The sequence below is a fragment of the Ornithodoros turicata genome, chromosome 1, assembly GCF_037126465.1.
Source record: "Ornithodoros turicata isolate Travis chromosome 1, ASM3712646v1, whole genome shotgun sequence".
NCBI lineage: Eukaryota > Metazoa > Arthropoda > Arachnida > Ixodida > Argasidae > Ornithodoros > Ornithodoros turicata.
Window position 1 is genome coordinate 48,504,657 of NC_088201.1, and position 14,922 is coordinate 48,519,578.

General features: G+C 40.4%; 1 protein-coding gene across 5 annotated transcripts in view; it reads left to right on the forward strand.

Moving 5' to 3' along the window:
* LOC135378196 (eukaryotic translation initiation factor 4E-binding protein Mextli-like) overlaps window positions 1-14,922 on the forward strand; it is a 55,459-nt gene that overhangs the window by 25,490 nt on the left and 15,047 nt on the right. For 4 of the 5 annotated variants that reach the window (XM_064611136.1, XM_064611140.1, XM_064611137.1 and 1 more), the window contains exons 6-12: window positions 2,398-2,459; window positions 3,592-3,663; window positions 8,872-8,932; window positions 10,822-10,876; window positions 11,154-11,339; window positions 12,680-12,718; window positions 12,819-12,922. In XM_064611136.1, the coding sequence (XP_064467206.1) occupies window positions 2,398-2,459; window positions 3,592-3,663; window positions 8,872-8,932; window positions 10,822-10,876; window positions 11,154-11,339; window positions 12,680-12,718; window positions 12,819-12,922 (579 nt within the window). The remainder of the gene's footprint in view (window positions 1-2,397; window positions 2,460-3,591; window positions 3,664-8,871; window positions 8,933-10,821; window positions 10,877-11,153; window positions 11,340-12,679; window positions 12,719-12,818; window positions 12,923-14,922) is intronic. The other variant, XM_064611139.1, reaches the window with a different exon arrangement.

Consider the following 14,922-nt stretch of genomic DNA (forward strand, 5'->3'; position numbering starts at 1 on the left):
CCAAGATGCATACTACCCCCCCCCCCCCCCCCCTGCGGCTTATCCACCGGTGCGGCTTATGTGACGACTATTTTTTCCTGTTATTTTCCCCCATACGCCGGCTTTAATGAAAGGGCCAACAGTGTCTCAGAGCAGTACTGCTCTGCTGATGCACGAACAGTGCGTCACGGGGGAGCGTCCACATTCGAGTAGATTGATCTTCCTGGTGCCTTCACCCAAGCAGCCTTAATGAAAGTGGTGACAGTGATTCGTGTCTTCTGGAAAACCACTGACCCATCGATCCATGAAAAACACGTAGCAAGGGCACAATCTGATCTTGGCGCATTGTGTACAACAACTGACCTCCTTTGTTGTACACCATGCCGACCCCAGAGTATGGTCCACAGGGTTTATGGCCTTCTCTATGGTCTCCTTTGTCGCGCAAATCACTCGCGTCGTATTGCCCGCGGCTTATCTGCCGAAAATTTTCGAAATGTTCCTAAAAATGGGACCTGCGGCTTATCTGCGGTGCGGCTTATATGTGTGAAATTACGGTACTTTGTGTCTTGCCTATCATTGGTCGTTACGCGAAGAAGGCGTGAAGAACAGAGGTGAATGCCACACATCCTCAACCAATAGTCGAGCCCTTTATCCTGCAATCTTTGCACTTTATCGGAGTGCCCATATCACAGCGAGGCCACCCTTCCGCGTGGTCTCTCTGGAAGTGGAAGGTTGTAGGTCGTATCGTGAAAGAGAGATTTGTGCCGACGTGCAATAAGTGTGCGTAGAGTGTATAGCCTACAGTGTGGCATCACTTGACTCCCAACGTGGCGAAATGCGCAATGTTTCGCAATCTATGCATATGAAGGTTATTCAACAGTGAACAGAATATCACCACATCACATTAATTGTAATACATGTTTACACCTATGCGCCACGCTTTTCCCCTCCTTTTCCCCCTGTCGTTTATTCCAGTATAGCACATAGCGCACCCATGTCGTAGGAAAGCGCGACCTTCTTACTGTTCATGCATTAGAGACACCGGTGGACGACAGCTAGGGATAAATAAGGACGGAGTCTATGGACGGAGCGCGTTCTGGTAGCTTTGCCCAACAGTTCATGACGTAAAGTAATTGAGCTCGATTACTTTTGTCGAGAATAGCTCCCCAAGTGGGTGATCCTTAGAGACATTCACCATGAGACATCATCCAGGAAACCATGAGTTCTCCAAAGCTCACCTGTTCACACCAGCGTATTTGAGTGGACTTTACCCGCGAACACATCAACAGCGACTGCGTGAAGGCAAGGTCCTTCTCTTAGGTGTGTCCTCCTAAAGTTTCACGTTTCTGGTGATCTTCAGCGATGAGAAGAGGTTTAACTTGGACAGTAACCCATCAGTACTGAAGAAATTTGTGCAAGAACCCGTTGTAAAATCCCTAACAAAATTTCAGTGACTGAAATAAGTGATGGTTTGGGGCACCATCTGTAGCACAACCATGCTTAAGGTTGCCTTCATTTCATCACCTGTAGTGTGGGCTCTGTTGTGGGCACCTGTGAATGGGCTAGTCCTCCAAGAGAAAAGCTTGCATTTGTATGAAAATCTGTGCTTTTCTTATCATTGTTATCATATAAGAGTAGGAGACCTCTCAGGTAGTGCACATTCATGGTTCCCACTGGTTTTTGAAAACCAGGGGTCAAAGCCGGAACTGAACCGTAAATAAAAACTGCAGAAAGCCATTATTTTTTGTTGAACCGTTTATTTCTACATATCCAGAGTCGGAACTATAGCTTCAAAACCACAGGAGTCAGCACTCTTCATAATAGGAACCACCAGCAACAAATGAATGGTGCCCTGCATTATATTAATCAGTTTTCCTTCCTGTTGTATCATCTTTAACGTTCACACTTCTGAACGGACCACCATTGTGCTGTCCCTCTGTATTCTGTCATGTGATATACCTGTAGATCACAAACATTTTTCCAAGATATTGAAGCCCTGGTCATGAACTATGTTTTACATCCCAGACAAACTTACAGCTGAGCCTTGAAAAACGCTAGAGTTTTGTTGAAAAATTGAGTGGGAACCATGGACATTTCAAGGATGCCAGGTGAAAAATAAACTTGTGTGTCTGTGTTTTTTATTCAACGTCAATTCCAGAGACTCCCGACAGCAGTGAGATAGTTCGAACACATTTCAGGGTGGTAATGTTAGCCTTGCTCCCAGCATGACAGTAATTGCATTATGCTTATGACTCTGTGCTGCATGGAGATGCGTTAAACTCTACAGATCTTGCATTTCTACAAAAATGTTGACCAGTCATTGTGGATAAGCTGTAGGAGTATAAATGGTCATCACTGTATTAACATATTTGCATGGAGCTATCAAAGGTTTAGATCTTCTCTCTTCCTTCAACGCAGGATTCCTGGACGAAATTTCCTAAAGGATGAAGTGGTTATCAGAAATGCAGATTCTGGAAAAGGTGAGTTTTTTTTTTCATGGTGATACTACTTGCTAATTCAGTTGAGTTTTTTAACATCAGAAATTTAAAAACTGCACTATAACGGTGATTAAAATAAGGGGAGTTCAGTGCTCCAGTGACATCCTTCTTAGACGAACCTTGTTCTTTGGTAAAGTTCTTTGATAAGTTCGTATACCATATTTATTCGTGTATGAGATGCACATTTTTTACCCCAACATCGACTCATTGAGGGGAGTGTTCGATACACGGGGGAAATTGGAACCCAACACTTAGGTACACCAAACTCCTGTTCTATTCTGAGAAATACGCTGCGATCTCTGGACCTCTCTCTTTTGTGACCTGTTTTCTTTTTTTTTTTTTTCTATTGTATTTCTCCTGAGAGTGATGTGTGCTGCATCCTTGTGACATATTTTATGTGTCAAGCTGAAGAGAAAACTGAAAAGGATACTTAGTTGCAGCATTTGGATACTGGCTAATAGTAGATACGAAGAGAAAGAGCACGTTCTGTTTATCCTGTTCTAATGGGTGTGCCATCCTAATAATTTTCCTGTTTTCCGTTAATGAGAAGAGCTGAACGTCTGCACAAAGAAACATGTTCAGTATTTGCACATGAGTTGACTTGCATCACTCTTTCTTCTTTACACGCCTCATTCTCTGTGCTCGCCTGCCATTGCTCAGCTGTGAAAATATACCACCTGAAAATGTGTCATCTAAGATATTAGGAACAAATTGCAGCTGTGAGGATGTTTAAAAGCCCATGGAAAACATTGTATGATCCGACAATCTAAATTGAGCACAGTCATAACAAGGAGGCTTTATTGTATACATGCTTTTAAATGTGCTTTTTCTGTGAAAGTTATGTGCTTTTGCTTCCTAAGTGGAGGCAGAAAGGCCCAGGATGTGGAAAGACAAACACACACCCGGGAAAGACACAGGTGCACTGAGTGTTACCTTACCCATATTGTGTTTCCACAATGATGCAGACTGTGTACTGTTCGTGGTAGGACATTGGTAGATATGCACAACATGGGTTGTTTTTGATGGCACAGCATGATACACATTTATTTTTTGCACACTTCCTTACACGCTGACACATGTCATTTACTGATGCTCATTGTGTTGTTGCTCAAAGTGATGGGCATCAAGGGTCGACGTGTTCACATGATAGAAGAGCTGAGTGACACCGTCATCTCCTTCCAGCGAGGTGAAGTATGATGCATATGCAAGCCTGTTGCAGCACCAAGTACTATAACTGCCCTGCTCACTGCCTTACCTCATTTCAGGGACGGCGATGGTCTTTGAAAGTCATTTGTGAGGATAGTCCAAATTTGATTCTTTATTTCCTTTTGCATTCCTAACTTAGCACTTAGCACTGCCTAGCACTTATATATAGCCTAGGTGAAAAATCTTTGCAGTTACGGGTGGTGGTTTATGAAACAATTTCTACTTGAAGCCATTTTGTATGTAACTGGTTTAAAGTGGAAATCGTTTCATAAACTGCATTTGGGATTGCAGATATTTTTCACCTTGGAGTTGTGATTTAAAATATGCATACAATTTGCACATGACAACCAGAGCTTTCTTTTACAGCTCGTTACCTACTTGTATGGCATTTAAGGCTCTCTCATATGACATGCTAACCTAAGCAACAACAAAGTTGGCCTTATCAGTATATTGCTAATTTATAATAGAGTTGCCAGGTTCTTCTGCTGATGTTTTGTTGGAGAAATGAAACTTGGGCATAGTGTCAAGGAAAAGTCCTTCCTTTTTGTAAATGGTTGTAAATTTTGTGTATTATGATTAGAAGTAATTTTGTAGAGGAAAAGGAATCAATGAATTGGCTTACTTCCAATACATTTTCTAAATTGAATGTGTCCCCTACTTTCCTTAAAGCAGTTCTGAAATTCACTGCCCAAAATTTGAAATTTTTACTGCTATAGAATGCTGAAGGCATGCAGTAAGAAACATTGTTTGAGTGACGATAAAATTGCGGTGTAAAGGGTTTTAAATCCACCAACAGAAAACACGCTTTCTGTCCTGATAGCAAGCAGGAATATGTGCGTAGTGGCTGCTTCAATGTAATGCTTTGAAGATGATAGGGATTGTCTCTCTACTTTTGCAACTGTGTGTATCATGCCCATGCAAGCATCTATGACTTGGTAAAATCGCTAAAATCCTAGGGTCAGGACAAATAAAAGCGGAACACAACACAGAGCACTGTTTCTTTTTTAGCGATTTTACCATCTTTTAGTAACCCGCCCAAGTTTCATCGTTGATTCGGTCTTTAACTATCATGCAGCAAGTGCAGTGCTTTGGTGATGGTCTTTTGTAACAAGATATTTCACTGATCATGTTGAGAAAAATCTTTTGTGCTGCTGGGGGGGGGGGGGGGGGATATTATGGCAGTTATTTGATTCAGTAGTGGTTATTCTGAGCTGTGGTGAAACTCTAGTCGTGTGCGCACGTTAACATGATACAGCGTCTCCTTCTATTTTATGAGGAGTCTAGTAGTGCATCTAGTTAGAGTTGAGAGAAATGACATTTGAACAATTATTGCAGTTAAAGACCATCGTCTTCCCTTTGGTAACCCCATGTATATTGGTTTATTAGCACGCTCTGTAGATATGAATGTTGTACACAACCAAAAATTGCTTACTGTGTTATGCTGACTGCCACTTGCCTTCCTGCATTACAGCATGCCTTGGCTGTGAGATTGCTCAACTATTTATTCATTTTGGTAACAGGTAGGAATGTGCAACCACATTATAAAGCAACAAGGAGTTAGTTTCTAAGACAAGGCATCCACATGTGAGAACCTGTTCTAATAGCTAATTCAACGTTCATTTGAGTATGCATGTAGGTTACTTAAAGGAAGATAGAGTTAAAGAATAAAAAACTGCCTACACTGAGATGAGCACATAGCTAGTCACCCTTCTACAAATCAGGGCACTACCACGTAGCAATTAGAAATGTTTGTATTTTATGTGTACATAGCTAGCAGTGTATTTAGCAGAGTTCGTTTGTTTGTTTGTAACAGGAGAAAAAGAGAGGAGAAATTGAACTCTTCCATCACCATGCATAGTTCATAGTGCATCACGCATAGTGCATGCATCAAGTTCATAGTGCATGCGTCACGTTCATAGTGCATTTGTAGTTAGTAGCATGCTCAAGACCTTCATGTTCTGGTATTGTGTACTAGAATGCGCTTATATTTTTTAAGTTTAATCTGGCGATATGTACAGCAGTTTCAGTATTTGCCACCTTTCACTGATTTACCTTATCACATAGAAAACGCAGTTGTTGTGGAAGCAGTGCTAGCAGCTTTTGCAGTTACTACAGTTTATTGACTAAATTAATATAATCAGCCTAGGGGTATGTAGAAATACTCAGCAGAAGCCAACGCCCATGATATCTTATTGCTCGCAGTGCGTTATGTAAAAGGGCAAGGAAACGTCAGTAAATATTTTACACTGGCAAATGATAGTTGATATTCTTTGTTAAAAGGAAGATATCTACTGCTGTACCAACTCTTTTTTGCCTTGTTTTGTGTTGCACAGTCTACCCCAAACCTCTAGCTGTATTGATTTGCTATGTCTTGGTTTTCATGTTTTCGGATCATGATGTATCGCTACACTTGTGGAGAAATCTCTAAAGCTTCTTATTTTTGTCGTGCTCTGAGGTCTTAAGATGATTGTTTTTCATTTGTCATTTGAAACATATTTGCAAAATGACTATGTCACCTAATTTTGCTCTTCCGATTCAAATTTGGCCTTAGTTGATTTACCGGTCCTGAAAATTGGACTTGTTGCGTTATTTGGTTTTGTCACAGATCATTATGAATATTCTACAGGGCTAGGATTTCAGGGCACAGTTGACACTGCATGGTGATAAATATGATTGGTGTTTGTCTTTTTGTGACACAGAAATGAATTCCAACAACGAGATATCAAAATTTTTGGCATTGCACCGTTGCACTAGACACGAGTTTCGCTGCCTGCTATTGCAATACTTTTGAGCCCCCTAGTGCTGTGAAATGGACTTTGACTGAGATATTCGATACAGATTTTGTTTGGCGTTACTGCTTTGTTCTAAACTGACAAAGAAAAACTGTCCATCTCAATGCTTTGGGGCAGGATTGTGTATCTACACATGACTATCGTTGCGACTCCCTTGTAGCAACTGTGGACAGATACAATTAGAATTATTCTGTGGTTGAACTAACGATACTCTCTTAAATCACGGGCAGCCAGAAAGAAAGCTGCGGTGGTGCAGAGGCCTGTTAGGAGATGCAAAGTTTAAATATACAAAAAAAACTGGCTCGAGAAGGGAGGGGTGATTCACTTGTTCCCTGTTAAATCTCAGAATTGCCCTGGATAGACAGCCAAGTCAAAATGCACATGTTCCGTTTTTAGTAACTGCTGTGAAACCAAAAGGACCACTCACTGTAATTTTCTCTAGGATGTTGTTTTCACAACTTATTGAATAATTATTATATTTTAAATATTATATTATTGAATAAAGATGTAATGCTGTTGCTAGTAGGATAACTTTTCGGAGCCTGTGGTATGCATTGATTTTTTTGTCAACTGTTGATCATTCTCCGTAGTGTTTGATAGAGTGGGGTCTAGCTTACATCACAACGTTATGAAGCGAATATATAAAATAGTGAGAGAAATGTACAGTCCGAGAACATGTAACTGCTTAATTTATTCTTTAATATAATCCATTTATTGCTGTATTTGTTTGCATGAAGTAATGTATGTCTCTGCTCTTGTCAAACTTGGACCTAGTGTTTGCATGATATTGCTTGCTCACCTGGTAGAGTAGATACCAAATAATATGGTTTCTAATTCATGTGACTTTTGTAATCTTTTGTAATTTGTACTATTGCACATTTTGAGGTACTTAATCTGAGGATAGTATTATAAGATTTCATTTCTTTTATTCCTTGCACTTACCAGAATGGGTTCTAACAACCACTAATGTGCACAAGCTAAAGTGCTTGGATCCCACCACATAACTTCCGGTGTTAGATGCTACATTTCACAAGAAGCTACGAGGTGTCGTTAACACTGATGCTTCGAATACAGAGTTGTGATGAACTATCTGCATATATTTGACCATTGCAGCCCTTCAATGTCTAATTTGTTTTCAAGGTTCATCAGAACAGGTGAAACACTTAGATGAAATCGTCGCTGATAAAACAAGACCTGAATGTTATTGCAGACAGCTCTTTATCATTTGGGCTGCACTAATATATTGGGTCATATTGGGTCATCAACTTCGAGGTTGTTTTTGCCATCCAGACGAGCGCATTGTGACAGCCACGGTGACTGATTCGAGTAGAGGAATCATGACTGTGGAATTTTTTGTCACATAAAGTAATATGACAAAGATAATTTTATGCTTACTATTCTTTCTTAAAGGGACTATCACATCTGTCCCGGTCGATTCCGAAACTGTAGTGATTTTTTATTCCGCGTTCATCATTGATAATAACGCCGAAAACTCGACACGAATTGACAGCATCGTTCCTGTGTAGTTCGATATAAAACTTGGCAAGAGCAGACGACGCATTCCTGGATTCCCTCTCTGGAAACGTCACACGGACGAGGCCAATCACTGCGCGCCCTTTGACATGGAGAATACCAATCACGGAGCGGCCGGAGGGACCTTGGTAGCCTTGGCAACAGACCGACAGGCGGGCAGGCGAGGCGGAATTCTAGGGGACTGCGTCTTCTCTGTTAACGGCTCGCGGAATGTTGTTTCTGGTTAACGTTGAACGTGTTCATACAGTCAGGAGCGTAACGCCGTGTTTCACGTAACATGGTTACGTCTGCACTCACACTGGTAAGCGAAAGTCAGCATATTTACCGAGGACTTTTCACTTAGTATAGTGCGATGCGAACGCCAAGCAGACAATCTCGAAGACAATCGCCAGCGCTGCGCTCCCATTCGTGCGCCTGGCTTACGTCATCATCCTGTTGGCTGCAGATGGAATGCGGACCTTTAAAACTCGTTTACTTAATATGTAAGCTGTTTTCGGAAGAGAAATTTGGCAAAGTTGACTCTGAAGCGGTGAGGAACATTACCCATGTTACATTATCGGTATCATACATATGTTCCCGGATGCGATAGTCCCTTTAAGTGTCCTTCACTAAAGTTTATTAACTTAGGTGGTAAAATATTTAACATTTTCAATGATAGTTTTATTAAGAATGAACCTGCTGTATACTAAATTAATATAATCAGCCTAGGGGTATGTAGAAATACTCAGCAGAAGCCAACGCCCATGATATCTTATTGCTCGCAGTGTGTTATGTAAAAGGGCAAGGAAACATCAGTAAATATTTTACACTGGCAAATGATAGTTGATATTAACGATGGTCACTAAAACAGCTAACTTTTGCAGTCAATCCCGGTGCCCAAAACCGAGCAGTTCAGATCACTGGGCCAAGTGAAGAAAATATCTCGTAAGTTTCTTTTCACATGCAGTTCTTTTCTTCTTATATTGTAGTTTTGCATAGCAATTACTGACACACTGATCCAGAGCAAAGACTGAAGAGTTGTTTTCGGGGTCCAAAACTAACCTGAAATATTTTCCTGGGGAAGTTATTTCTGTGCAGTTCCTAACTACACTAGAACGAAACATTCCTTAAGTGTTGCACTCGTGCAAGGGGGCCCTAGTCTTTAGTGAGAAATTCAGCAGAGCTGGTATGTGATCATAGTTGTAGTAGATTAAAGGACATAAAAAGCAATGATAAAGAACACGTATAAAGCGCTTTTGTACAGACCCAAGTTCAAAAGCGATAGCTGAGTTACAACTATTCCAAACAATTGAAGCAAATTCTGTTTTTGATAAAACTAGGGTGTTAAAGGAACACTTCATAAGGATTCGAAAAAAATTAGACAAGCATTATACCAAACACGAACCACCCCCCGGATACCGAATACAACATTCACATTCCTTTTGTGCGAATGATTAATTCGTAAACGATGTCAATAGCCAACCGAAACCGAAATACAAAGAGCAGAAAACTGAGCTCCATACTACGGTGGTTCGTCCTGAGGGGGATACCGTGACATCACCCAGCATTCTGCATTCTTACTTGCTGGATGACATCAGCAGAATGTTGCTTTCAGTGCCCTTTCGCTTCACAGAAGCAAAGCGCTTGCTTCATAATAATTTCGCTTTAATAAAATCTACGCAGTTCTGGAACGAGACATTTCGTGCACATGTTCCTGACGTCTCAAAGGTTATGGATATACCACAACCTTTGTGGTGATTTTGTTGCGGAGTCCCGCCTTATAGAGAAGCTCGAAAGATCATTTATTCCGAACACACGATTTCACCCCCAATTGCAGGTTTAAACATACCACAGTTCGAGGTAACTCGTTACTGTAACTAAGTTCCCTTTTTTGGTAACTTGTAACTTAACTCGGTACTTTTGCGCAGTGGTAACTTGCAGAGGAACTCGTTCCTTTTTCAGGTAACTTTGCCAAAGTAACTTAAGTTAAGTTCCAAGTTACTTCTAACTCGCTTTTCACTCACGTCCACATATTTTCTTGCTTTCTCTCTGGTTCCTTCATGGCATTTTTTGCCATAAAATGTGATATTCAATCAATGACAGTATTTTATTCAGGAAGTAAGAACCGCTGCAATTGAAATGAAGCTGAACCATTGTGCGCCCACAGGGAGTGGGTTCCACGAATGGACACTTGTTCGCTGCCTCCCATTGAAAGAAAAGCAGGACCGAGGGTCGCATCCCCCCATATCGTAATCCCCTAAAGACCGTGGCTTTCGGGCGCGACCTTGTTCACCTCTAGCTTCGAGCGTAGCTCAATTCTACCAAATTTGTGGCGCTGTCAAACACAATGACGTCATTTGTTTACAAACAGGGAGAGGTCTATTGTTGGACATAAACGAAAACGATATAAGCGTGTTGCACTCCACCGTAGGCAACTCAAGGTCTAACTCAACTGCTCACGCGCGCTGCACCTGCGTAATACTATTTTGTGTCCGAAGTAACTTGGACGTAACTCGTTCTTTTTTTAAAGTAACTTAGTAACTGCGAGTTACGTTTCAGGCTGAAGAACTTCATTATTAACTTAGTTACATTTTTCACACGGTAACTTAACTTGTAACGAGTTCTTTTTGACAGGTAAATTCTCAATCTATGAAAAATAACACAGAGTTTTGCCCCAATGCTATTCAAGATATTTAGTTTCAGTGTAGAACCCTTTACACTTTGCTGTTATCATATTGTTCGTGATTCTATTCACTGCCTTTGTTTTGTGTTCATTTTATGGGCCACTGAGATATGGTTTCTTCTACAGTGTGCATACTTTTCTTTCTTGTCAGACATGCCAAAGTACTTATTGAAGACACAATCAGGAGGAATGCCTCACCAGTTCGGGTCAGTCTCCTCTCGTGTTGATTTCATCACATTTGTGTGCCTCCTGGACATGCTTGTTTTTGTTCCTCTTGTTGTGTATGTTAAAGGGACCACGAAGAGATTTTTGTCTAAAAGCCTCAGTCCTTCGTAGTTGTCGATAATGCTGTAATGCATTCTTCACTTCATTCTTCTGATGGATTCACACCATCATCCATGGCCATGATTTGCTCACAGGAAACGTGCACATTTACCAGTGAGTGAAAAAGTTTAACGGCTAAATAAACGGTCATTTCAACAGGATGTCATGGAAGAGCCCATGTCCGGCTACAGCAGTGCAGCTAAGGAATCGTCATTGAGTCAGAAGAGGTCCCTAGTGCACAGCTACAGTACGGGTGATGCTACATCCCTTGGTGAATATACGGCCACCATCCTTCTGGGCAAAGATCTGCTCAAGCTCAGCAGTCCCAAAGAGGCCCTCATAAGGGTTCGTCAAGCATATACTGTCATATAGTTTCCTGTTCCTTGTTCTCTTATGGAGCATGTTTGGTGTTCATTTCTTTAATTAATGGCTCTTCACAGATTCCAGCTGTACATTTTTCATTGTGTTAACTATTAGTGGCATGGCTGGGAAGCAGCAGCATTCCACTTTGATACTTATATCCAGAGTTGTACACGTTACTCGACAAAAGTCATTGATTACAATTACTGTTACTACTGCGCGAAAAGTAATTCTTTACCGTTACAAATTACTTCATCACAAATGTAATACGTTACCGATTAAAAATGTAACGAGTTACTTTTACCATGACTTTTAAATTGTGAGCCATACCAAAGCCAACAAGCTTGCGGTGAATGCAACCATGCAGCTCTTGCTGCAAGTTCTAATATGAGACACCAACGTACATGGTAAGTGAAATTCACAAATACATTTGAAAGCAACATACAAAACACATACACGCGTTTATTGCAGATTTATATACACACTTAAAACAACATCGAAACATCCACGTCGAAACATGGGCGTCGTTTTGTTACTATTGCTATGTTCAGCCCGCACAATGTATCAATACAGTCACCTATTTTACTGTTGCTCCAGTAGGTCGCGGTTGTAAGGGAGTATCATATTACTGTGGTGTGCATGGAACACGTGTGGACTAGAGACTGCCGTCACAGTGACCTCTACGTCATTGCTTCAGTCGAACTCGTGGTGGAACAGAAGCACAGATTGGCTTGGAATAGGGTTGCCTTGTTGACAAAGTTAAAAAAGTAATCGATTACTCAGTAATTGATTACCGAAAATTGTAATCAGATTACTTGGAAAATTACTTGCTCACAAACTTAATTGATTATGTTAAAAAATTACTGAAAAAAGTAATTGATTACTAGTAACGCGTTACGTACAACTCTGCTTATATCCCCCTTCTTAAGCTGACATTCATGTTGAATACTGCTTTACAACACAACATTAAGCAGTATGCAGTGACAATAACTGTTACAGAACATAAACTGAACATATCATATTACATAGCAACAAGCACTATAGATGGAAACTAATTGTTCTGAGGCTAGAACTGAGTGTAAGCACTATAGCTTTGTATATGAGTAAGATATGTGTAAGAATCTGAGTAAGAGATGTGAAGTCATTAAGAGTTATTCACTATCAGTTAGTAAACCTTGTGACTTTTTTTATTTATTGCTAGCATTTACTTAGTGAGTTCATTTGTTCTTATGTTTAGTCCAGTCTGCCTTTGGTAGTAACATTATGAAAAAAGTCTGTTTTAGCGTGATTATGATGACTGTTTTCATCCTTCTGATTTCTTGTAGACTGCTCAGGTCGTTTTGGAAAGGCACTTTGCTGACAAGGTAAGTGTGTTTTGGCGAAGTGCCTGTACTCATTCAGGACAATAGGTGTACAATGCATATGTGTAGCTGAGGTGTATGAAAAGGAGATTCTGTACATTAGGAGTCTCTGTCTTTGCTGATGAGGACACCGTATGGCCAACTCGAGGAGAAAACTCTCAGCAGTCGTGGTGATCTCAGCCGAGAACTTCCATCATGGCAAGGACTGTGAGTCTTCTTGCCATCTGTCTAATGACTTCCGTTTGTTAACGCATTGCAGCTCTTAAGCAGCAAGGGTGTAGTTAGTGCCTTTAAAAAATGAAAATGAAGCATTTGTTAGTTGTTATATAGTTTTATCTGTGTTATTTTATGCTTTGTTGTAATGTTTGCCATTCATGTATGCCATGTTGAAATCCTTGTGTAATGAAACTGCCCTGTTGTGTGCAATGAAGTCAGTAGGCTCACCAGATGTCTTATATTTGTGCCTTACGTATACTGATAAGAAAAATTCAACACACTTCACAAGGCAGCTTAAATATTGCATTTCAAACCTAATCTCAATCTCTCTTTTATACTTGTGTTCCTTTTTATTATTGTACTTTTAGAACTAAATATGCATGGAGACCAGTGAGGCTTGTGTCTCTGAGCACAAGCACGTTACAGCACTTGGAAAGACGAAGTGAGAAATGTTGTGTTTAATTTAGACAGGTGCAGATAAACAGATTACATTATGATTGATGACATTATTTATGTTTCATCATGTCTGTCATGTCATGATTATAAACACCTCCTTCATGTCCCGTTGTTGAGTTCCGCTATTTATACATCATGTACGAGTCCCCACCTACCCAAAGTTTTAGCACTTAGGATTGTTTCCCAAAATTGATAGCTTCTTATTTCCATTGAAAATTGAACAAGTAGCATACCCTGGAGTCCTTAGTTGGAAAAAAGAAGAAAAATTGTACGCTAGTCCTGGGAAGGTTTCACAAGGTTTTTGTTGGGAAAATTTGTCTCATTTGCCATCTCGGTGGTTTTGGACGATTGTCACACATGGATTTTTGTTGCATGGAGGGCACAATTTTGTGTGTGTCGATTCACTATGGCATATACATTGGATCAACATCTTCAAATGAGCTTTCATAAAAATGAGCTCATAAAAAATTGCAAAATAGTGTCACTGTAATAATCATCTTCCAGTACCCAATTTCAAAAATACTATTTCATGTAAGCCACTGCATATCAAGTGTTTGTATTACATACAAAAACTAATGAGAAATAAAGGCAGGGCAGCATTTACTACTTCTACTCAGTGAACACAAGAAAAGAAGCATGGCTGAAATTCATACCAACAAAACATTGAAATACATACATGGGACATATCCTTATTATGTTGGAGCCATCCTTCTAGCTCCAGCTTGCACTTTCCAAAGACATTTTCAAGCTTCTGCTTTTGTTGGTTGTCTTGACAATGTACTTGCGAGGTCAACTCATTCTGGCACTTTACTCTTGCTGCAGCTTCTGCTACTTGACATATTACTGCCAGCGCAAGCGTACAATAAATATATCTTTATTTTGTTACTACATGTATTTTGAGCTGTATTATGTCACCTTCAGTATCAACAGAAGTAGTTGTGCTAGCAGAAACATATGCTGCAGAAATGAAGTTTTTTTCTGTCTAAACGGTTGATCCTTAAAGTAATGGTACTCTTAATAGGCTTTGTTCTTCGTTATATACATGTTATACTATGTGTGTAGCAGGTAAGCTATTTGTTGTGCATCGGTGCCTTGTTTTACTTTGGTCTGTACTTCTGTAGACTTTTTTCCGCATTTGATTCCATGCGGATCTAGCATGTGTAGTATCTTCGATGTTCTTACTTTATGTGTAGTAATACTGAGAGGAATTATTTTTTTAACTATAGCCTGTGAACATAAGAGGAAAGCAGTGAACCTTACAGGTGGAATATTTCGACACAGGTGTTCAGTGCAGTGACTGTCATAAGTAATGACTGTCATAGGGCTGTTACTGTAACTGTGAGGGTTGAAGTGCACCACAAATCTAAGGCAATGATAAAGTTTGTGCAGTTTAAATCCTTCCCATTGATGGCTGCATGGTGATTTGCCTTCACACATGTGTAGGTGGCGGCAGTGCCACCACTAGGGGAAGGTGATGCGCCGCACCAATACTGCTGCTTCCTCCAGTTCTGTGCGGCTCGATGATGCCAAAAACA